Source organism: Carassius gibelio, chromosome A25 (assembly GCF_023724105.1).
Source record: "Carassius gibelio isolate Cgi1373 ecotype wild population from Czech Republic chromosome A25, carGib1.2-hapl.c, whole genome shotgun sequence".
Classification (NCBI taxonomy): domain Eukaryota; kingdom Metazoa; phylum Chordata; class Actinopteri; order Cypriniformes; family Cyprinidae; genus Carassius; species Carassius gibelio.
This window is the reverse complement of record NC_068395.1, coordinates 3,183,509-3,208,694: the sequence shown is the minus strand read 5'-3', so window position 1 is coordinate 3,208,694 and position 25,186 is coordinate 3,183,509. Positions and strand designations below refer to the sequence as shown.

The 25,186-nt window shown below is 37.7% G+C and overlaps 2 protein-coding genes across 2 annotated transcripts; both read left to right on the top strand.

Moving 5' to 3' along the window:
* Positions 1-172: 172 nt before the first annotated feature.
* On the top strand, positions 173-15,382 carry LOC127947023 (iron-responsive element-binding protein 2). Its single transcript, XM_052543917.1, has 21 exons — positions 173-290; positions 3,495-3,590; positions 5,384-5,549; positions 5,710-5,847; positions 6,099-6,338; positions 6,424-6,493; positions 6,620-6,803; positions 6,885-7,024; positions 7,122-7,293; positions 7,374-7,474; positions 9,434-9,550; positions 9,656-9,815; positions 9,903-10,038; positions 10,701-10,785; positions 10,865-11,146; positions 11,282-11,386; positions 12,575-12,717; positions 12,897-13,044; positions 13,127-13,249; positions 13,362-13,547; positions 14,392-15,382. Exons 1-21 carry the CDS (start codon positions 266-268, stop codon positions 14,503-14,505), a joined length of 2,931 nt encoding a protein of 976 aa, XP_052399877.1. The 5' UTR covers positions 173-265; the 3' UTR covers positions 14,506-15,382.
* Positions 15,383-15,975: 593 nt separating this feature from the next.
* On the top strand, positions 15,976-23,329 carry LOC127947029 (proteasome subunit alpha type-4-like). The gene is made up of 9 exons (XM_052543925.1): positions 15,976-16,328; positions 16,772-16,797; positions 16,912-16,954; positions 17,074-17,236; positions 19,143-19,220; positions 19,312-19,400; positions 19,493-19,623; positions 22,387-22,510; positions 23,056-23,329. Exons 2-9 carry the CDS (start codon positions 16,795-16,797, stop codon positions 23,208-23,210), a joined length of 786 nt encoding a protein of 261 aa, XP_052399885.1. The 5' UTR covers positions 15,976-16,328; positions 16,772-16,794; the 3' UTR covers positions 23,211-23,329.
* Positions 23,330-25,186: the final 1,857 nt, after the last annotated feature.

The window sequence follows — 25,186 nt, the reverse complement described above, 5'->3', positions numbered from 1 at the left end:
CTTGAGTAAAATTGAAAAAGGAGTACTTTTACTTTTACTGGAGTAATATTTTATTATTCGTATCTGTACTTTTACTCAAGTACTTGATTTGTGTACTTCGTCCACCACTGTTACAGGTAGAGTAGAAGATACAGTTTGTTGATTGGTCAAAGCTGTGCACAGTGCTGTACTCTGATTGGACAGTTCTCCGGGAGGTTCTGTGTGCTGATTGGCTAGCTGTGGTGGCCCGAGCGAGAGTGGAGTCGTGTTAATTTTAGTAGCCATCATGGCGCTCGGTTCACCTCAGCACGGTAAGGACTGTTTTTACTGACAAAAACAACAATATTTATCTCATTTGCGCTCTGACAGATATATACATAACATTTCACACAATTGTGTGTTAAAACAGTTCTTAAATATTTACTGTTATAAGGATGAAACAGGCGGCGTTGTCGTTAGCAGTGCGGCTAGCGGCGAGAGAGCGACTGACATCCAGCTCAAGCACAAACTGATGTTTATCAAAACCTAGAGAGCTTGACAGCTACTGTTTTTTTGCGTGTAGGGTGCCTAGAATATTGTCTAGGCAGGAAGCTCGTTTAGAATTGAGACACTGAGCCTGTTATGTACGATGCTTGATTATTATGTATTGTTTGCAATAACACGTGCAGCATGCTTTTTGAACATGTAAGTTAACTAACGTTACCATGATTTCCCGTTGTGTTCTTACCCTTGTTTTACTATGTAAATACCGTAGTATGTAAATATGGTAATCATTTATTACTTTTATGTGTATACATTTGATTAGTAGTAGTATTAGCGTTTTCTGTCAATAAACTAAAGCACAGCCTTTCTCTGCAGTTATTCAAAATATCTTAATAGTTTTACAACTGCTTGTAACAAAACCTCCTGATGAGGTTGTTTTAAATGCAACCTTTAATAAATGGGACAAATGGTGTCTTCAAATGAACAAAATGTCCCCAAAACTGGAAAATATACATTGAGGGAAACATTTGAAGAGAATTATCCTTGTCTTAATTAGATCTACAATGCAACAGGTTTCTTTTAGAAGCAAAGGGTGTAATAAAATTATAATTAACCTGTTAAGTTAAGTGTCACTGGCCCACCGGTGGGCCCACTTACCTTGACATGTTTTAAACCGTAAACATGTAGAACCTAAAGTAATCTTGACAAACTATATATCATTGGATAGCTTAAAGACTGTAGTTTTGATATTTGGTGACTGATTTGTAAAATATTTTACAGAGCAACCATAATCTATTAATATGCAAGAAGAGCACTTGTCAGAGTCAGAGAGTGCATTTGAAATAGTGACTACGTTTACATGCAGCCAATAACCCGTTCAAAACCGATATTAGCAATAACCCGGTTGCGCACGGCCATGTAAACACAGACAAAAACCCGGATATGCTCATATCCCGGTTTTTAAAAACCGAGATATTAATACCTGGGGTACCCCTTTTCTAACCCGAATATGTTGTCTTGTAAACGCGTTTTGGCATATCCCCATCAAAATGTGTATTCTGCGCATGTTCTATTCGCAAGGAATCTTGGTCTTTTGAGTCTTTGGATACAGGAAGAAGAATCGGAAATGACGCGTATTGCGTCTTACGTCCAGACGCTAACCGTGCGTCGCCGTTTACATCGCGATATTGGCGACTGATTACACATTCCATGTATACAGGAGTAACTCTCTCTGCTCACGCATGTAAACGGGTTATCCCGAATGTTTCAGAAACCCAAATAGTGACCTTAACCCGACCATAACCTGAATTTTAACAGCTTGTAAACGTAGTCTATGAGCATATCCGGGTTTTTGCCGGTGTTTACATGGCCGTGCGCGACCGGGTTATTGCTAATATCCCGGTTTTGAACGGGTTATTGGCTGCATGTAAACATAGTCAGTGATGCATAGATGAAATCATGAAAAACATTGGAAATCTTTATTCATTTTTATGGAGTGTTCAAAAGATAATAGGCATTGTATTTTTATTGTATTTTTTTTTTGAGAAAAAAAGGTCTAAAAGTATTTTGAATATAAAGAAAAAAAAATTAATCCTTTTTTTGATGCATTGTGAACTATAATGCAAGTCCAGAGTTATCGTAGCATGTCTTTTATGTGTTTTTTGAGGTTGAATTGAAATCAAATACTGCCATACATATAAACATATTTCTGATCATTCAAACAGTTAAAGGAAATGAAGGCACCCTTACTTTGTTTCTAATGCGGTTTGATGGTCATCTAGTGGAAAAGCTTGGTACTACGCCCAAACAAAATCTTTGAGATATCAACCTCAAATTTGGAACATAACTTGTTCAGAATTTTGGTTTTTATTTTCTAGTTTATTTTCTAGTTCTATGTTTTGTAAAATATATATTTTATATAAAATATAAATATTTTAATTATTATTTTATATTTTCATAAACTTAAACTTCTATAACTTTTTTTGTTATATAATATTTATAACCCTCTTCACTTCTGCAATAATCTGCCGAGTGTCTGCTTTACAAAGAGAACAACCTTAAGTCTGTGGACCAAACACAAAATTGATAACAGTTTAAGTTGGAAAAGTCATTTTCACGTCTGTGCTCAAAAAGTGGAACCGACAGTTAACAGGTTTACTTCATATTAGTTTTCATGTCAGTGGACTGAACCTTCTGTAATCTGATTTTCTGTTAGTGAGAGTGTTATTTACTTTTCCCACCCAGTGTCTTTATGTTCTGTCATAAATCTAGATCATGGGTTTTGTATGTTTGGATGTGGCAATGCGGGTTTTTGTTCCTTTGCTGCAGTTTCTGTTTAATCTGAACTCATCTAACCTAATCTAAGGCTTGCAGCAGGCGGCAGACGCAGGCTGTGAATGATAAGCGTGTCTGTGCGTGTTTATCCTGCATGCATGCAGTCACACAGGGTCACGATATACTGCTATGCATCAGGACTAGTGTGTGTATATCATGCCCAGGGATGAGGATGTGGTTTCGTTGAGCTCTCTTTGATTAGTGAACTGTCACACTTTTGCTCAATTGAGTCCTTACTGATTAAAAGTGTTCATTTATTTATCAGCTACTTAACTTAATCGTATCATAATATGCTTCTGTAAATGTCAGTGTTCAGCTTTGAACATGGATTGTGTCACTTTCATTTATCTCTTTCTTTTGTTGCATTCCTAAATTGAATGTTCACATGTCATTTAATGCTTGCGTTTCTGCCCTGAATGGATGTGAATTGGGCTTGTAAGCTTTAAGTACTCATTGCAAAAGATACACTCTATTAAAGTTATATTATGAGGCTTTAGATGATGGTCTGCTGTTATCTGGGCCAGTTTTGATTCCATCTGGTCGTTGCAGGTGCACAGTCAAAGCCAAACCAAAATCCAGATAAGATTAATGAGTTTCAAACACACAAGCCATTATTTTCCTGTCGCTGTTATGTAAATGACATTCATTTATCAGCTCAGCCTCTCAAAATCCTCAATAAAGTCTTTTATTCTGTACAGAACATCCGTTCGGCCATTTGATCGACACTCTCCAGAGCGAACAGTATGCAGAGCGGCGATATTTCAACCCACAGAAGCTGAGTGATGTCAGATACGGTGAGAGAATGCTTTGATGGAATTAAATCGTGCACAGACGCAAGTGACATCATTGCTGACATCACTTGTTATATATATATACAGTATTGTTCAAAATAATAGCAGTACAATGTGACTAACCAGAATAATCAAGGTTTTTCGTATATTTTTTTATTGTTACGTGGCAAACAAGTTACCAGTAGGTTCAGTAGATTCTCAGAAAACAAATGAGACCCAGCATTCATGATATGCACGCTCTTAAGGCTGTGCAATTGGGCAATTAGTTGAAAGGGGTGTGTTCAAAAAAATAGCAGTGTGGCATTCAATCACTGAGGTCATCAATTTTGTGAAGAAACAGGTGTGAATCAGGTGGCCCCTATTTAAGGATGAAGCCAACACTTGTTGAACATGCATTTGAAAGCTGAGGAAAATGGGTCGTTCAAGACATTGTTCAGAAGAACAGCGTACTTTGATTAAAAAGTTGATTAGAGAGGGGAAACCTATAAAGAGGTGCAAAAAATGATAGGCTGTTCAGCTAAAATGATCTCCAATGCCTTAAAATGGAGAGCAAAACCAGAGAGACGTGGAAGAAAACGGAAGACAACCATCAAAATGGATAGAAGAATAACCAGAATGGCAAAGGCTCAGCCAATGATCACCTCCAGGATGATCAAAGACAGTCTGGAGTTACCTGTAAGTACTGTGACAGTTAGAAGACGTCTGTGTGAAGCTAATCTATTTTCAAGAATCCCCCGCAAAGTCCCTCTGTTAAAAAAAAGGCATGTGCAGAAGAGGTTACAATTTGCCAAAGAACACATCAACTGGCCTAAAGAGAAATGGAGGAACATTTTGTGGACTGATGAGAGTAAAATTGTTCTTTTTGGGTCCAAGGGCCACAGGCAGTTTGTGAGACGACCCCCAAACTCTGAATTCAAGCCACAGTACACAGTGAAGACAGTGAAGCATGGAGGTGCAAGCATCATGATATGGGCATGTTTCTCCTACTATGGTGTTGGGCCTATTTATCGCATACCAGGGATCATGGATCAGTTTGCATATGTTAAAATACTTGAAGAGGTCATGTTGCCCTATGCTGAAGAGGACATGCCCTTGAAATGGTTGTTTCAACAAGACAATGACCCAAAACACACTAGTAAACGGGCAAAGTCTTGGTTCCAAACCAACAAAATTAATGTTATGGAGTGGCCAGCCCAATCTCCAGACCTTAATCCAATTGAGAACTTGTGGGGTGATATCAAAAATGCTGTTTCTGAAGCAAAACCAAGAAATGTGAATGAATTGTGGAATGTTGTTAAAGAATCATGGAGTGGAATAACAGCTGAGAGGTGCCACAAGTTGGTTGACTCCATGCCACACAGATGTCAAGCAGTTTTAAAAAACTGTGGTCATACAACTAAATATTAGTTTAGTGATTCACAGGATTGCTAAATCCCAGAAAAAAAAAATGTTTGTACAAAATAGTTTTGAGTTTGTACAGTCAAAGGTAGACACTGCTATTTTTTTGAACACACCCCTTTCAACTAATTGCCCAATTGCACAGCCTTAAGAGCGTGCATATCATGAATGCTGGGTCTTGTTTGTTTTCTGACAATCTACTGAACCTACTGGTAACTTGTTTGCCACGTAGCAATAAAAAATATACTAAAAACCTTGATTATTCTGGTTAGTCACATTGTACTGCTATTATTTTGAACAATACTGTATATATATATATATATATATATATATATATAAAAAACATGAAATTAAACTCAGTGGATTTCAGATGTAAAATAAAGTCTTGTCTCCTTTAGAGAAACTTCCGTTCTGTATGCGGGTTCTCCTGGAGTCCACCATACGCAAGTGTGACGGGTTCTACATAAAGACCGAGGATGTTTCCAGTATTCTGGACTGGCAGAAGCAGCAGAACCAGGCCGAGGTTGCGTTCTCACCTGCCAGGGTTCTGTTACAGGATTTTACGTGAGTAATCGACTAGTTTTTACCCCCTGATAAAAATTGTGATTGCTATTAAAAATGTGATTTTAAAAAATTTAAGAATAACAGCCCTATCTTCATTTGCATGCTAACTGGGCCTGTTCACAAGGCTGGATATGTCCTGATAGCACCACTGTGTTCACAGGGGAATTCCTGCTATGGTGGATCTGGCAGCTATGAGAGATGCTTTAGCTAAACAGGGGGTCGATCCGAACTTGGTGAACCCCAGATGCCCCACAGACCTCATCGTAGATCATTCTCTCCAGATTGACTACAGCAAATGGTGAGAGTGAACTCAAAGGTTTAAGGACAGATTAAGGCAGTATTTATGTTTTAAAACCCAATAATTACAGAATTAACATAAACGACGATTACGCCCAAAACTCCGAACGTACACAGTCATTAGGGTGATAATGTATTGTGCTACTGTTTTTGCGAAAACGAACTCTTTTTATGCGCTTAACCAGGCATGATGCAACTCCTTAACACTATCAAGCAACAAAACTGCTAACAAGCATTTGCCTGATTTCTCAGTGCCATCCAGAGCCCTCCGAGTCCCGTGGATGAGAGTCATGGTGCCACCGTAAGATCTCCTGCCGGCCGACCATCTCCACGAGGGAGCAGCAGCGGCAGTCACTGTGCAGGTCAACGACCGGGTCATCGGGGCGGCTGCAGTAAAGCCTCCTGCTCCGACCCCCCCAGTGGCAGAAGCACAGCAGTACAGATAGAGAATACACCCCTCCTGTGCCCCTTCCACCTTCAGCCCGTGTCAGAGTATGTCTACACCTCACACACACACTAACACAAGCTCTCTTCACATCAATCTGTCTGCATTCTCTGATGTCTGTTTGACACACAGGCCTGAAACGATGATCAGAAACCAAGAGATGGAGCTAATCCGAAACAAAGAGAGGCTGCAGTTCTTTAAGGTGAGTTTTCAGAACTCTCTATCATTTCTATATACATGAAAACAACATTAAACACCAATCACATCACACTGAAGTTATGAAACAAACCATACATAAGTCTTATTTTTCACAATTTGTTTTTTGTAGTGGTGTTCAAAAGCCTTTAAAAACATCAACGTAGTCCCGCCAGACATCAACACGGTGCATCAGCTGAATCTAGAGTACCTGTGTCAGGTGGTACAGGAAGGGGAGGGGTTTATTTATCCTGACAGCGTGGTGGGAACGGACTCCCACACCACTATGATCAACGGCCTCGGGATCTTAGGATGGGGTGAGCATGATGTCAGTTGTTGTGTTATATCTTCTGTCTTGTTTATCTCACAGTGTCTCTCTCATGCTCTCTCTCTCTCAGGAGTTGGAGGTATTGAATCAGAGGCGGTCATGTTAGGTCAGCCAGTGTCTTTGACTCTGCCTCAGGTCGTCGGATGTAAACTCGTGGGGACCATCAGTCCTCTTGCCACGTCCATCGATATCGTACTTGGCATTACAAAGGTACAGTGAAGCCCTTGTTTCCTTAATGTATGACATCATCAGTGAATGTGCAAATCTCAATGATGTGTCGTGCACTGATCTGATCTTTGTGTGTCAGCATCTGCGTCAGGCAGGAATCGGCGGGAAGTTTGTGGAGTTTTTTGGGCCTGGTGTACAGCAGCTCTCGGCTCCCGATCGGACCACCATCGCTAACATGTGCCCCGAGTACAACGCCACCGTGAGCTTCTTTCCTGTGGATGACATCACCCTTCAGCACTTTAAACACACCAGTAGGGACCACACTGTGGACTTTAGATACAGCCTGAAGCTTCAACTGTTTCACATGATGCAAAAATGTATTTCTTATCAGTTTGCAGTGAGGAGAAGCTTGTGGTTTTAGAAGACTATCTGAAGGCTATCAAACTCTTCAGAAGCTACAGTGACCAATCAGAAGAGCCACAGTATTCAGAGGTTGGTTCATTTAGATTTAATGAGCATTTTGAGAAGTAAACCGGTTGTTTTTGCTCCTCTACCTTTTGTGTGTCTTTATACACAATCGTTTAAGAGTTTGGGGACTTTTTGAAAAATGTCAGCATCATTACTCCAGTCTTCATGATTCTTCAGAAATCATTCTAATATGCTGATCTGCTGCTCAAGAAACGATTCTTATTACCCTATGTTTCGGACTATAAGTCGCACCTGAGTATGTCGCATCAGTCCAAAAATACGTCATGAAAAAAACATATATAAGTGGCGCTGGACTATAAGTCGCATTTATTTAGAACCAAGAGAAAACATTACCATCTCCAGCCGCCAGAGGGCGCTTTATGTCTTCAGTGTAGACTACAGCAGTGGTTCCCAAAGTAGGGGTCGCGACCCCACGGTGGGTCGCGGGACCCCGGCGCAGGGGTCGCGAGATGATTTCGATATAGGCTTTATATATTTTTGTTTCAATTAATTTAACTCTTTCGCATCGCACGTACGATCACACCGGTGTGATCAGTCTAGGCTAGTCCCTGGAGTGTACGACCACACCGGTCAGTGCATGACGTGAAATTCAAATGTGCTCTCGCGAGTTGGCTGGCGCTGAGCCAGAGACAAGTGCGCTCAGAGCTGTCATCACAACTTTTCAGTGTTTTCAACCACATAATGTTTATTTTAGGTTTCAGACATATAAGTACTAGAAAAAACAATACATTTAGAGTTTGTAAAATACACACTGATGTCAAAGGAAGAGGCAATAATAATCTTTTTCATTATAATTAGACACATTTTATTCATATCAGATACACATTGTGTAAGTAACTTTAAAGTTTACTCCATAATTCTCCCAGTTCACCAGCCAGTTACTTTTATGCATTTCGGGAGAAGTGGATGAATTCACGTGTTGTAAATCCAACAGATCTGATTCTCTGAACTGCGTCTGCGGCACAAACTAAGATGGCGGCGCCCATCGCGCATACAGCTCAACTAACGCGATCGTTATAAAGGTGTTTAAACAACAAAACACTTCCACTTGCATATATTTGACAATCGGAATATCAGCTATTTCATGCCATATCTAACAAATTTGTTAATATTTTGAATAAAAAAGGAAAAATGACAAGCAGATCATTCATTCAGCTCTGTTGTTGCTGCGGTATGTCACGTGACAAGCAATGACGCGTCACCATGGAAAGCATAAAAAGTGACACATCTACACATGTGTGTGTGTGAGCACGCGTGTGAGCAGCTCAGACTTACTCGACTGGTTCCTGATGGCAGAATAATGAACGAGTTCAACCCAACATAGCTGCACAGTTACTTTCCGAGAGAGAACAGGTGGATATCGAGCAGCTCATGCAGAATTGTAACACTGATTTTGCACGCAGAACAATAAAATATAACTTCGTGTGCTTTGAGACTGGGCATAAAATCGATTTGCTGTACATTTCACGCGACGAGAGGTGTTTGTTTTTTTTTTTGGGGGGGGGGGGGGGTCGCGGGGCAGCAGCGCATTTATCATGGGGTCGCGGGCTAAAAAGTTTGGGAACCCCTGGACTACAGGAGCACTGAGCCGGTAATGTTTTCTCTTAGTTCATTTCTCTTAGTTCATTTCAAATTAATTTTGATAAGTCGCACCTGACTATAAGTCGCAGGACCAGCCAAACTGGAAAAAAGTGTGAGTTATAGTCCGGAAAATACAGTATTAGCAATTTTGAAAACAGTTCAGATCAGGATTCTTTGATAAGCAAAGTTCAAAAAAGCATTTGATAAAGAGATTGGATATGTAGCTTTAATTACTCTTTATTTTCACTAATCCCAAATATTTGAATGAATTGTAAATAAATGACAAACCTCAACAAGTGAAATGAGTAACAACGAAAGCAAAAAAAAAAGAAAAAGTAAAGCCTTTGCCCGCTAAGTCATGTGATGCGGTTTGTATAATAGGTGATCGAGATGAACCTGAGTTCAATTGTGCCTCATGTCAGTGGACCCAAACGGCCGCAGGACAGAGTTGCTGTGACTTGCATGAAGGAAGACTTTATCAACTGCCTGAATGAGAAGGTGAATGCACCCATTACCACATTAAATTGCTACCAACTTGGTTGCAAAGTACATTTGACATAACTAATACCTGTATATGTTTTTGTGCTTTATATGTTTGTGTAGGTGGGTTTTAAGGGCTTCCACATATCCAAAGAGAAGCAGGCAACTCGGGTCCCGTTCCTGCATGAGGGGGCCGAGTACAACCTGGCGCATGGATCTGTCGTCATCGCTGCTGTCATCAGCTGCACAAATAACTGCAACCCGTCTGTCATGCTGGCCGCAGGTCAGATGTCAACACGCCTCTAGATCTGATGTGAGCTGTTTGCACAGTGTTAAGTGCATCTCACATGTATGTCTGTGTTTTGTTCAGGTCTACTGGCGAAGAAAGCCATCGAGGCTGGTCTGGTGGTAAAACCGTATATCAGGACCAGTCTGGTGCCTGGCAGTGGAACTGTCACACATTATCTGAACACCAGTGGAGTCCTGCCCTACCTCGGGAAACTTGGGTACACACTCCATGCACACCATATATACACATACTCACTCACACATAGCAAGGTTATTGTTAACATAAGCTATCATTAAAATAAAAAAAATTACTTAAGTGATATAATATGTATAAAACGGTATGTAATAAGATATATAATGGAAAAATGTTGAACATCACTAGTATTTATTGTTGTAATTTTAATTACAACAATAATTAAAAGTGAATTTTTCTTAGTGCTTTTGTGTACCACTTCTATAATATAAAACATATTATTTTCTGTTATTGATATGTAACAATAACTTTTCCTATTATCATAAGATTTATTATTATTTGTGTAACTTCATGTAAACCTTTTTTATTTATTATGTAGAAAAAACAGTTTAATGTGTATAAATAGTATAATAAAAAAAATAAAAAAAAAATAAGTATTAGTGAAACCACATAGGTTATCATTAATGAAAGCAATCACTAAATAAAAAATATATAAAATGTGTAATAAAAATATTTAATAATGTAATATATTTAAATAATAAACAAAGAAAACATACATTTTACATTAAATATAGATAGATTATTTACCAAAAATAAATGGCATTTTCACACTTATTTTAGTTTTGTTATACATAAACACATACACAGTTGACTTAATACGCATGCCTTGTGATGGTGTGTTTTCAGGTTCGAGGTGGTGGGTTATGGATGTGCCACTTGTGTGGGTAATACAGCACCTTTACCTGAGAGTGTGGTGGACGCCATTAAACAGGTGAGACAGTTTAATCTCTCATGTCTACCTCACTCCCTCTCTCTGATCTGCTATGTATTAATCTGTATGTTGTGTGCAGGGTGATTTGGTGGCATGTGGCGTGCTGTCAGGAAACAGGCATTTAGAGGGACGCCTGTGTGACTGTGTTCGGGCGAATTATTTGGCTTCACCTCCATTGGTGGTGGCGTATGCGATCGCAGGCACAGTCAGCATCAACCTGGAGACAGAGCCGCTGGGGGTGAACTCGGAGGGGAAGGATGTGTATCTGCGGGATATCTGGCCCTCCAAAGAAGAAGTGAACCACACGGAGGAGAACATCGTCATCGCCTCCATGTTCAAAGAGCTGAGGAGCCGGATGGAGGTGCGAGGATTATCATAGCACATGTTTCCCACAAAATATTAACAGTATGATTAATGTGAATTGATTGATTCACTGCATCAGTTGACTTATTAAAATTATCTGTTAATACTGGCTGATTTGTGTGGTTGTCTGCAGAAAGGAAGTACGTTCTGGAACAGTTTAGAGTCTGCCGAATCTCCTCTCTTCCCGTGGGATCCCAAATCTACTTACATTCGATGTCCGTCCTTCTTCAGCAAACTGGTGAGTGTCATTCATTATTTTATTCTTGTAATTTTTTTTTTTTTACTTCTATTTTTTTATTTTCATTATAATTTCAGAAATGTTGGTGACTTTTTAAATCTTATAAGTTTTCATTTTTTTATATCTATATTAAGAAATTATATATTTTAAGGTGAGACACTGCAGGCAAAAACACAGTTTTTTCAAGCACCTGTCAATTTTTGAGATTTTGGGCTTTTTGGTTTTTCGTAAAGTGCTTTTTCAAACTGGTGGAAGGAAAACATCCAAAAGACACTGTTAAGTGTTTCTTTTATAACACTTTATCTGCTTGTGTCAATAGATTTCAATTACAATACATATTTTTAAAGGCCGTTTTCTCAAAATGAGTTTTTTCTTCAACATTGAGCCATACATTTCCACGCCAGTAGCACTTACACACACCAAACTTGACATTTTTATTCCTGTCAATATTCTGAAGGTTTTTACAGAGGGATTTGTACATATATATTTTCCTTGATTATATACAACATTTTATTCCCCCCAAAATTGTGAAAATATATTGTTTTGTGGCTGTTCAAAGTAGCAATTTTCTGAATTATGGAGTGACAAAAAAAGATAACCAGAATTCCCTCTGTAAAAACATTTGACTCTAATATGTCAAAAAAAAAAAACATTTATTTGAAACTGTGCAAAATCTAGTGTTCAGATTTTTGTACTAGACATTTATGCAAATTAGCACGTATTTCATTAAATAATGCCTCATTTGCATATTGAAACATAACATTTTTGAAAACTTGTAATACAAAAAATGTTTGCAATCAATGTAATCAATCAACTGGGTAAGTAAGGTGATAACTATTAGTTTTTTTTTTTTTGCACTATTCACCTGCAGTGTCTCGCCTTAAATTGTAAATATTTCATGTAATTTTTATTAAAGTAAGTTTGTTATTTTAAATATAAAAAAATAAAAAGTTAGTTTTTTTGGTTGGTCCATATATGCTATATTTTTTATTTAGTTTGAACGTTTCTCAATTTAAGTTTCTGCGATTTTAGTATTCTGTAATTCAGCTTTCTTTCAGTTAATGAAAGTGATTTGTAATCGTTTTAGTTAACAGTAACTACACCAGTGTTATTCAGCGGCAGCTCTCCTCATGCATCACGTTCACAGTATTTTGACACTAACATGGTCCCTGTTTCTCTTCGTCTCAGTCTAAAGAGGCGTGCCCTCCTCAGTCCATTGAGGGTGCATACCCGCTTCTCTTTCTGGGTGATAAAGTAACAACAGATCACATTTCTCCTGCGGGAAGCATCGCAAGAGTCAGCGCTGCTGCCAAATACCTGCAGAGCAAACGGTGAGATGATCTATAGGGGATTTGGCACTGTTTCTTCTCAGTATGTTAATATATTAGTCCTTAAAATAATTTATTCTAATTTACATTACATTCTTGTAGTGGAAATGTTTTTTCATGAATATGTTTAGGATAAAGATGATTAAAAAAATAAATTCTGTTCCTATATAAATTTGACTCAGTTTGACCCCTCGTGAGTTCAATTCCTACGGCGCACGGAGAGGAAACGATGCTGTAATGACTCGAGGAACCTTTGCCAGCATAAAGCTTCAAAACCGCCTCATGGGGAAAGCCGGACCCAAAACCTTGCACATTCCATCAGGACAGACGGTTAGTGACCGGACTAAACCAGTTTGAACACGCTTCCTTCTGACTCTGAACTCATTGTTTGATGCACATTTTCTCATCACAGCTGGATGTGTTTGAAGCTGCTGAACGTTATCAGAAAGATGGTGTTCCTCTCATTATCCTGGCAGGAAAAGAGTACGGCTCTGGCAGCTCACGTGACTGGGCCGCCAAAGGACCTTATTTATTGGTACTGGTCCCACACTCCTCTTCCTGAGGAACCAGTTTTGTACTACACAATTTCCTGTAATTGATTAAGAGCAAGCACTCAACATACGGACTCTCTTAACTGTGTTATATAGGGGGTCCGTGCGGTGATAGCGGAAAGCTTTGAGAAGATTCATAGGAATCATTTGGTGGGGATGGGAATCGCTCCGCTGCAGTTCCTGCCGGGAGAGAATGCCGACTCACTGGAGCTGTGTGGAAAAGAGCGATTCACCATCAACATCCCACAGGAGCTCATACCCAGACAACAGCTCATAGTACAGGTAGAGCGACTCGCAACAGATAACACACATCAGTTCACTTCAGCATTTCTTTTGAGGGGTGCTCGCAAATAGCGCAGAATAACAGCAAACCATTGTAGTCTGACTGACAAACAAACGACTCTTATGAACTGGTTCTTTTTAATGAATCAAAAACATTCAGAATAGCCAGTGTAGGCCAGGTGACCTCTTATGAAACTTTTTTTATAAATCAAAAACATACAGTGACACCAATGTAGTCTGATACACGATCAAATGACACTTATGAACAAGTTATTTTTAGCAAATCAAAAACACAGAACAGCCATTGTAGTCAGATTTAAAAAAAAACAAAAAAAACTTTTTAAGTGTTTTTTTTTTTTTTTGTAGTGAATCAAAATCCAAATCACAAACATGACTCCTGAAATAGTTCATTGTAGTAAATCACAACCAAAAGCCACAGTCATTGTAGTCCAATTCACAAACAAATGATGCTAATGAACCAGTTCTTTGTTGTGAATCAGAAACAAACAGACAAAATACGCTTTGAACTGGATGTTTGAATGAATCATTCAACAAGTCTCAATAAGTAATCTGTTTGATAAATAGCAATGGACCTACATATTTTCTGCCTTGTCAGTATTAAAATTAATGTATAGACGTTCAAAGTTTCCCTTATTATTTATAACAATAGCTAAGATTTTTTTTTTTCAAGAATTTTTTTGCTATTACATTATTAGATTGTTCCCAAATAGAGAGCTTGTGAAACTAAATGTGTATCCATGCCCTGTCCTATTCTTAATTAAACTGCAGTTTGCATATTTTTGTCCATGCAACATCTAATGTTCATGTCTGCCTTTGTTTCCAGACGAGCACAGGGAAGAGTTTCAGCGTCACGGCTCTTTTCGAGAGCGACATGGATGTGGCGTTTTTCAGACATGGAGGCATCCTGAAGTATGTCGCTCGTTCTCTTCTGCCGTAGCACATCCGACTCATAGCCACGGAGATGCCATTGGACCTCTGATCAGAACAGCGCCCCCCAGAGGCCTTATGAACTCTGAATGCTGTGCCTCTTGTTTGTGAATCCTCCCGTGCCGGAGGACGTCATTATTTTGCACTTACAACAAATGTCCAAAATTTCTCTCCAAATCAGTCTCTCCACATCCAGACTCGACTCTGCGTGTGTTTACACGCTCTGGTTGTGGAGCATGAACTTTGGTAGATTTGATTTGGACGTTTCGTATTGCAGTGCCTGCAATGTGTGTCAAGAAACTGTTCATCTGAACTGCGCTTTCAGTCCATGTGAAACTAATCAGGATGTGAAGACTGCACGACGACCTCATAGCCAACGGAGGCTTTGCTCTTCTTTCATGGTGCTGATTTTGACACGGCCAATTTGACAGTGCGAAAGTGTCCACACGTTCAAAGCTTTCCTGCACACTGTTTGTTGTTTCTTCATTTCTCGTTTCTGTATGCACGTCCACATATTACCGTCACGACAAAAAAAGCACTCTTCAATTTGATCCGATCCAGTAGAATATACTGACTTATTTATTATGATCGTCCATTTAGTGTCTGGGAATATGAGCGACAGTGACTTAGGAAATAAGTCCACCCATAAAGATAATATATTAATCTAAGCTCACTTTAGAGCGTGAACGATGGCTGGTTTTGGTAATATTAGTTCTCTTTGCCTTGTTGCAATGTTTGGCTTCAGTTTTTGTGTTCGGTATCATGTGAAGACAGTATGCAACTCTTCAGCACAGGGGAGAAAGATGCAGTAGATATTAAAAATCATCTTTCTTTTCGTAGATTATGCTGTTATTGTAAATAATTTTTAATAAATGAGATCAGCATGCTGAGTTTGTTTTTTCTGTATTTATAATACCATAGTCTATCGTAGAGCACAGTAAGTGTATTCCAAATCACAAACAAATGGCTTTTCTTTAAAACAGTTCTTTGCATTGAATCGAAATTATGACAGAACTTATTACATAAATGAATACTGACATTTTTTTAAAATATTTAAATATGCTTTTTAGAATTGAATTTTGGTTTAAAATATGCTATGAAAATATTCATAGTTTGTACATTATTGTAAAGTGTATGGTAATGTAGCCTCCCTTACAATGGGGGCGCTGTAAAACTAAATGAATCATTTCTGTAGGATATATGCGAACATTTTCAGTCTAGCACACCCACTCTATTCAGCACAAAATACCTGGAAGCAGAGGGTAATCTGATTCAGAAAAAAATGGCTTTCGCGAACCAGTTCTTTTTAGTGAATCGAAAACATACAGTGCAACCACAAGATTTCCCAAATATGCGATTCTTATGGACTCCTTTTGTTTTTGTGTGTGTGTGTGTGTGTGTGTTTATTTTTTATTTTTTTGTGAAACGCATCAGGTATAGTTTTTGGAAAAACTGATGTACATAGTTTGTAAATGCATTGAAATGGATTGGTTTGCTCTAGGCATGATTATCATATCATTACTTAATTGAATAATTTTTCTGTGTTATTTAATAATTCTATATATAAAATACATTTACATATTTTGGGACACTGGTGCAAATTTAGAGCAATTAGTGCTTGTTACAAGTTATAGTTTTAAGTTTATGTTAATAAACGAAAAAGCTGAAATGCATGCAAGAGCTACCGCTAAAGAAAGGGAACCAATCACAGAGCTTCACGTGACTCATGTGACAGACCGCGGAAGTGAATCCAGAGTGGACGCGCTTCTCGCTGCACTGAGAATCTTCAGCGGAGCTGCAACAGTGAATAGACAGCGCGAGCTAAGTCTTTAGGTATGAATATAATACTACTTTACTATATTTTACACACTATATAAGATGCCCATAACAACGTAAAGCTTTCTGTGCTTGTGCGAAAAGCTGAACTAATGTGAATTGAACTAAGCGTAGAATACATTTAAATGAAATGAAAAGTTGCTGCTTCATGCTGTGATGCATGTGCTAATGCTAAAGCTAAACCGTCCATACAGGAGAAACCGAAAGCAGCTTTAAAATTCACATTTATGCTTCCATCTCTTAGTATATTAATATTTAGGTAGGTTAGATGTGTTTTTAGACTTGTTTTCTGTTTAATTGTGTTACTCACTGACTATTAAAGCTAGTATTTTTTGGGGCAGCAGCACAAATCAACACATTATTAAATATTATAATTGTTAATACTGATGTATGTGCAACTTGTTAATGTTCAATTAAGCATTTTTTTCTCTTGTTTGCAGGTTTCGTTTTATTTAAAGGCATAATGGTAAGTGTTGCATTATTAGTGGATATTCTTAAATTTTAATGCAGTTAATATGCTTCACAATAAATTAATATCACAATTAATCGTGACTCAATTTGATTTTGTTTTATTTAACAGTCTCGGAGATATGACTCGAGAACGACTATTTTCTCACCAGAGGGTGAGAGCTTTTATTATTGTAATTGTGTGGCATTAATGTAAATGTTTGTTCTGGTCATTTGTAAACGTTCTCTTTCCCTGTGTGTGTGTGTGTGTGTGTGTCTATGTGTGTGTTGGCAGGCCGTCTGTATCAGGTAGAATATGCCATGGAGGCCATCGGTCACGCCGGCACCTGTCTGGGCATCCTGGCCAATGACGGCGTGCTGCTGGCGGCAGAGAGGAGGAACATCCACAAGCTTCTGGACGAGGTGTTCTTCTCTGAGAAGATTTACAAACTCAACGAGTGAGTGTTTGTTATGGAATTCAATAAGTCTGGGTTCAAATCATTTCTGGCCTTAAAATCAGGATTTGACAATTATGGATTTTAAGGTTTCCCGGGTGTTGAAGTTCTATTATATGGAAGGAATTGTACTGATATTCAATATAAAACAAATTTACGTTAATATTCGTAATAAAAAAAATGAACTATTCCATATTTAGATTTTTGGCTTGAATTCTTCTAGTTGAATTCTGCTTGCAGCAACCCGTGTGAAGAGGCGTTCTCTCATTTTGGGGGCGTTTTGTGCAGTTTGTGTGGTGCTCGTGTCATGGTTTCAGCGATTCTACGCGGAAAATAAATACAAACGGAAATACTTCAGACTTATGTGCCCTCTAGAAGCTTGCGTTCTGCAAGTGAACGTCGCTTGATTGCGCCATCCCAAAGAAGCACAAAGTCACTTTTACAGACTTTTAAATTAAATGTTCCTCCTGGTGGAATGACCTCCCCAACTCAATCCGAGCAGCTGCGTCCTTAGCCATCTTAAAACACATCTCTCCCATCTTTATTTGACCCTCTAACTTTAACACTCACTATTCTAATTATATTCTTAAAATAAAAACTAACACTAGCTCGCTCTGTTCTTTTTCTATTCTATCGGTTTTCTTTTTATTTATTCTATTATTTAAAGCCCTTGCTACGTGTACTGCGTTAATATTAACCGAGACTTGTTATAGCACTTATATATCATTGCTCTTTTGTTAATTTTGATTGCTTCCATTGTCCTCATTTCGAAGTCGCTTTGGATAAAAGCATCTGCTAAATGACTAAATATAAAAACCTGTCAAATCCAAGCGGAAAGGTTCAATATCTGTATTAATTGTGACACAATTGTACACTGAAACTGTGTACCTTTAAAGCAGGGTCTAATATACATATATACATATATGTGTGGTCTTTTTTTATTAAAATACATTTTATACGTATTATACATTTAACTAAAGGATCCTGCAAGCACTTTAATTTATCCCCCTTTACTCAAACTGCACAAAAAAGTGGTTCAATAATGTGCTGAATGTTACAGGGACTGATTATTGGAAATGCATCTCACTGTGTTCTGGTTAAACTATTTTTATTTATGTATTTATTGCTAAGGTTTCCATATAGTGGTGTGTTTTTAATGACAGCTTTCATTACAATATATACTTTTCCTAAAATAAGAAATATCCAAATATATCGCCTTGCTTACAGTATTGCAATGTATCGCAATGTATCGTATCACAACCCGTGTATCGTGATACGTCTCGCATCGCCAGATTCTTGGCAATACACAGCCCTAATTTAATAAACTTCTGTTTTTGAGAAATCTCTCTTAAATTAGCTTTAATTAAAATTTTAGTTTGTTTTAGTACTTTATTTTATTATATTTTTTTTAAAATGGCATTGATTTTGTTTAGAAGGAATTGCATTAATGTTTATTTTAATTAATATTTAAAATTAAAAAAACGTTTTATAGAATTTCTGTTTAAGTAATCTATTAAAATAGCTTTTTATTAAAATGTTGCTTGTTTTAGTACTTTATTATTATTTTAATGCCATTGATTTCGTTCAGTTTAGAAGGAATTGTATTAATGTTTATATTTTAATTAATATTCCATGTAATTATTGTTTTGAGAAATGTCTTTAGCTTACATTTTTATATTTCCAGTTTATTTAATTAAAAAAATAGCAGAATTTAAAATAATTTCTTATGTGCATTTTGGTCTTTTGTTTTTAAGATGACAATATTATTTAGTTTTGAGATGGAAGGAGTTGAATTTATCTAATTGTATTTTATTTTATAGTTTTTTTTTTTTTTTTTTTGGCATTTACTGAAAATGATTTGTTATAGTTTCTAATAACAGCACTGGTGTGTGGTGCTTCTGTAACGCAGAGACATGGCATGCAGTGTAGCGGGAATTACGTCAGATGCCAACGTCCTCACAAACGAGCTGAGGCTCATCGCACAGAGGTGAGTGAAGCATCACTTTGACTCCTGCTAAAGGCTGCATTGGTTTGAGAGTCTCAGAACTGATGTAGTGTGTGACGGTGTGTGTGTGCAGGTACCTGCTGCAGTATCAGGAGCCCATTCCCTGTGAGCAGCTGGTTACTGCCTTGTGTGACATCAAACAGGCTTACACACAGTTTGGAGGTACAACATATAAAAACAGTTGAATCTATTTCTAACACGATCTTGGTGAAGTTGTGGGCTTTGGAATATTAACAGAATGTGTGTTTTGCCAGGTAAAAGGCCCTTCGGTGTGTCTCTGCTGTATATGGGATGGGACAAACACTACGGCTTCCAGCTCTATCAGAGTGACCCCAGCGGAAACTATGGAGGCTGGAAAGCCACGTGCATCGGCAACAACAGCGCAGTGAGTGAAACCAACATTCACATTCGGATCGCTTCATTGTCAACTGTCCAACTAGTTCTAGAAAGTACAATTGATTTTGGACTTGTTCATTTGAACTAGGGATGTCAAATTTCGATTATTTCCATGATCGATCGTCGTTTAAATTAACGATCAATTAATCGATTAATCGTTAACCATAATACTGCAAAATGCGTCTATTGCAGGCACGCAGTCAGCGGTATGACAGGATGTGCAAAAGCCACACACACACACAAAACGCTTTCTCACTTGAATTAAAGAGGTTTTAGTCTGAATAAAATGCTAGTAGCAGGATTATAAAATGAATAGATGCGATTATGATCATTTGATAAAATGAAGAGAGCGCGCCATACTTTTGAGGTCATTTTACTTTGTTGACAGTTTCCAATCCTGCACGGAGAACGCTGAACGCGCCTCTTTAAATGGTTTTGTGGTGCTCGTTGTTGTATTTTAAAGCACAATTGCGATGTTTTCAACTGACATTATTGTATAAAATTATCCGAAATGTGGAGCGCGTGTGACTGCGCTGCACATTAAGTGAACTACATCGGCGCTGCTGCACCAAAACACAGTTGCTCACATTGATTTGATCCTGCTGGATTCTGTCCTAGAAAATGTCAGATTTTTAAAAATCCGGCATACAGCGCATTAGATCGTGACAGTGCATGCGTGCACACGAGGATGAGCGAGCGCGGATTTGGCTAGATTTATTTGGAGGTTATTGCTCATGTCTCATTCGGCACAAATCGAAATGTTTCCATATTCGCAATGTATTTGAATGTTAAACTATTATTTATAATGTAAACTAGGCTTGTACTTAACACGCATTCGCATATAGACGGAAAAGATGATCCTCTTCATATGAGCAAAAACGTCCTTGGCATAACAGCAGAGTGGACCGGTATACTACGGTCTATTTAAACTGAATGCTCCAGGAATGTGTCGGTCACAGCGCCTATGAATCGCTGTTTTGAATCCAGCAATTATTTATTTAGAAATGATAAGATCTGATTATGACAAGTGTGGTATAAAAGCTTTGTTTATTAGAGGAATAATAGGTTAACTGGAAAATGTTAGATCGCGACCATGCTTTTGGACCCCATAGTCTTCATTTACGCGGCTTTGTTCTGGTTTGCCGGTTGGTCACGAATTTCCACAAATTCAGTATATTTAGGCATTGTTTCTTTTCCTAAATCTTCATAGTCTAACCCTCTAATTTCCCAGGTTTATTTTATTATCTTTCGCTTTTTCATAACTGTTTTCGCATCTCTTACTGTGGTAAAAATGGGAAGGGAAATTAAAGATTTCATGAATTAAGAATTCGTTCGATTTATTAATTTGTTCCCTTATTTCACTTAAATCATGGGTTATTTAGGGAACACAATTAATGAAACATGGACAATTGCCACATTAATAATTCGTAGGAATGAATTAACAAGTTGTAGGAATGAATAGACTACCTGTCCTGTCACTGTGTCCCGCAGCCCTGCAAAGCGCACAATATAAAACAGTTATCTGATGAAATGATTAGTAACTACATTTCTATTGCATTTAATGTTGAAGAACTTTTATGTTGTTTCTATTTTAATGTACTTTAAAGTTTAAATCACATTAAAAGCTTAATTTGTACATTGTGAATGAATGATGATGCTTTTATATATCGTCACCGTCACTCACAGCCGCTCGCACTTGTTGAGTGCGCATGAGCCGCACGCAGCCCAACATTGAATCGGTTAACCGACCATCCATAGCCTTAATCGATTGCATCTCTTATCGACAATTAATCGATCATCGATTAATCGTTGACATCCCTAATTTGAACCAAATCTGTTCATAACAATCATTTGGTTTAAATAAATCAGTTAAAAACATAGAAAAATAGTAATTACTAGGCTGATATGGAGTCTAGCTTTTTTATTTGGGAATAAATTAATACTTTTATTCAGCAAGGATGCGTTATGTTGATCAAAAGGAACCCTAAAGACATGATGATGTTACAAAAGATTCCTGTTTCAAATAAATGCTTTTCTTTGAAATAATGTTTAAGTTTATTCAATATCTGTATATTTCCTACTTGCTGAAGGGCACGTGAAGCTAAATGTGACATTTATTATAATTATCTATGTTCACTGAAATTAAAAGTGGTTGTTGTTGTTTTTTTAACTAATAAATGTAAACTTGATAGCTCTCAGTTATACTGTAATGTTTATATAATGTTAAGTGTTACTCACTTTCAGTCCTAAAAAAAGATGCCATTTAAAGAAATATTTAAAATATACTGTTCTTGCTGTTTCTGCATTCATTTGAAGATTGATTGCGAAATTATTGCAAATAATCGCGATTATTTTCAGAAGAAAAATTTGCAATTGTTTTGTTTTATTGATTGATAGTACGATTTAAAATCTATCAGATTTTTCGCTAAAAAATCAGCACAGAATATTCAAGAGTTATTACATCGAAGTGTTCCCAGATGTCCTCACAAAGCATCTTACATGTTACGTTATACTGCTTTTTAGCAGGTTTTTTCTTTTAAAGTTAAGTGTTTAAAAAAAAAAAAAATGTATGACCAATCACCATGTTCCTCTACTAGTGCACTGTAATAATATCATGTTTCCGCCAGTAGATGGCGACAAGACACCTGTCCTTAATTCGAGACTTCTGTTCTATTCTCTGACAACAACAACAAAAAAAGATATCAAAACACCTCAGTTCAGAAACTGAAAAGTGCGTGTTTGTGTGTTTCAGGCTGCTGTGTCAATGCTGAAGCAGGACTATAAAGAGGGAGAGATGACTCTGTCGTCTGCCCTCGCTCTCGCCGTCAAAGTGCTGAACAAGACCATGGACGTCAGCAAGCTCTCAGCAGAGAAAGGTGTGTGTTTGGCGAGACGGAGATGGAATAAATGTTTTAGCATGCAGATGAGGCTGATAGATCAGGGCAGTCTGCCAGAGAGCAGCCTTCTGCATTATGAATGATCATGACACCATATACAGACCCACAATTCATCTGTGCTCTGAACTATGTGCAGCTGATCATGTGCTGGATTGCAGTAACACACACACTGCAGTCATGCAACAACAAACCCTTTTAAACAATAGACATTCAGTAAATTGAATGGGTTTTAGGTCTCGATTGCAACCCTTTTTTTTTCACTTGACATGAAATCACAATTATTTGTTGAAAATGTTGAATTTGTCTAGTGCATTTGACTATATAAGTTTGACTATAATATTATTTTTATATATACTTAGACTTTTTTACAAGCAGCTTTTTTTTTTTCTTTACCTTAAAACTCTTACATGCAGACAGATGTTGCATACTTGTTCACAGATGCTGAAGATGATGTTGTTTCAGTAGACTCAGCAAGAACAGTCTTTAAATTGAATTGTGTTCCCTTTTCCTGTCCACTCTCGTAGTGGAGATTGCCACACTGACACGAGAGAACGGCAAGACCAGAATCAAAGTCCTCAAGCAGAAGGAAGTGGAAGAGCTCATCAAGAAACACGAAGCAGAAGAGGCCAAAACCGAGAAAGACAAGAAAGAGAAAGAACAGAAGGAGAAAGACAAATAAAACATTTGCACTTGTTTTCTATTAAAATGCAAACGCCCGCTGGGATTCGTAGAGAGATTCATATTGCTCTGTCTGTCGATCTGTCGTTTTCTTTATTAAACACAAAACGAAAAGATAAACATGTCTAGTAGTTTTGTTTCTTGTAATTGAATACACATTCTGAGTGAGGAAAATCTAGAAGGTTCCTCACTTAATGTGCACAGCTGGTGGTTAGATGTTGAATAATAGCTAAAATGTTAAAGCATTCATCTGGAAATTTCTGCCTCTTAATGTGAGTGCTGTGTAAACGAAGGGTTTTCAGGTTGTTGTGGGCTGAGACTGGTTTTCTGCATTAACCTTTACAAAAAAAAACTACTATGGTAACTATAAAATCATACAGACTAGGCCAGATAGCAGATAGGCTCGTACATCTGCATGATGTCTGTTAAAGATAACTTTTTTCAAGTAACTAATAAAGTAACACATTACTTTTTAATTTACAAAAAAATATCTGAGTTACTTTTTCAAAAATGTAACACCAGTTACTTTGCATTTCCATTTATTGCCTGACAAGTCTCCTGTCCCCATATCGGGAGAATTTGGAAGTAAATAGGCACTGTGTGAACATGATGTAGTCCTAGACAGTGTTGTGCTAGTTACTAAGAAATAGTAACTAGTTACAGTTACTAGTAACTCAATTACTTGGTTGATTACTTATACCAAAAAGTAATGCATTACTGTTAAAAGTAACTTTTTAGTTACTTTTTTAAAGAACTTTAATGTTCCCAATAATGTGCTTTTATGCGTTATGGTCTATACAAACACAAAGTAAAACAGAAAGTAATTTTTAAACACTATTTTGATTAAGTCAGACCAGCACAAACTGAATATTGTACATCACAAGGATTTCTGAAATAAATAACAAAACACCTGAATAATATATTCAGAATCAAAAACTAAAGTGGCTTCTGCATCATAAAAGCTGTTGTGTTGAGCTCTTAAAAATGTTCCTTTCACAGCTTAAGTATGAAAACTATCAACAATGGACAACATAACACAAAACATTTTGAAATAAATAAATGAAAGCAATTTGAATTATTCAGATTCAATTTAGAGAAACATACATATATATAAATGCTGTTTAAAAATGAAATCTATGTTATCATGCTTAAGGAGCTGCCTGAAAGCCGCGACTCCACAGTAGAGACAGGCTGCAAGTTTTCAACAATGTTTCACCTGTATGAGAAAAACATACAGAGAATCACTCAAGACACTTTGCTGTAGACCCATTCCACATAATAATATTCATTAAAACTGTATGTTAACACGTAGGAGCTTGCTGTATAAATCTGTGAGTAGGCTACAGTTTACAAATCCATGGGAACGGATTGCGAAAGTGTGCGCGCAGATTATGAATTTGTGGGTACAGATTCAAAAACGGAGCGTACGGTTTACAAAATCTGAGCGCAGGGATTGGAAATTCGTGGGCTAGGATAGGACATTCAAACCAGAAAGACACCGCTTACATTTGACTAAAAGGTTTTTGTCTTTATGCTCAAGTAAAGTGAAATAGCATAACGGACAATGCACGATATGGTAGCGGTAACGGAGTTAATTTATTTAAAAAGTAATGCGTTACTGTATTACTGTCAAAAGTAACTGCATTACAGTAACAGCCGAACACTGGACAACGGTCTTAGAAAAAAGGGTTCATTTGGGGTTCTATATAGAGGGTTCGTGAACCCGCTTTGAACTCCCGAACTGATTTAAATGATTCGCAAACCCGCTACGAACTCCCGAACTGATTCAAATGATTCGCGAACCCGCTCCGAACTCCCAAATTGACTCAAATGATTCGCGATCCCCAAACTGACTCAAATGATTCGCGAACCCCAAACTGACTCAAATGATTCGCGAACCCGCTACGAACTCCCGAACTGATGATTCGCGATCCCGCTCCGAACTCTCGAACTGACTCAAATGATTCGCGAACCCGC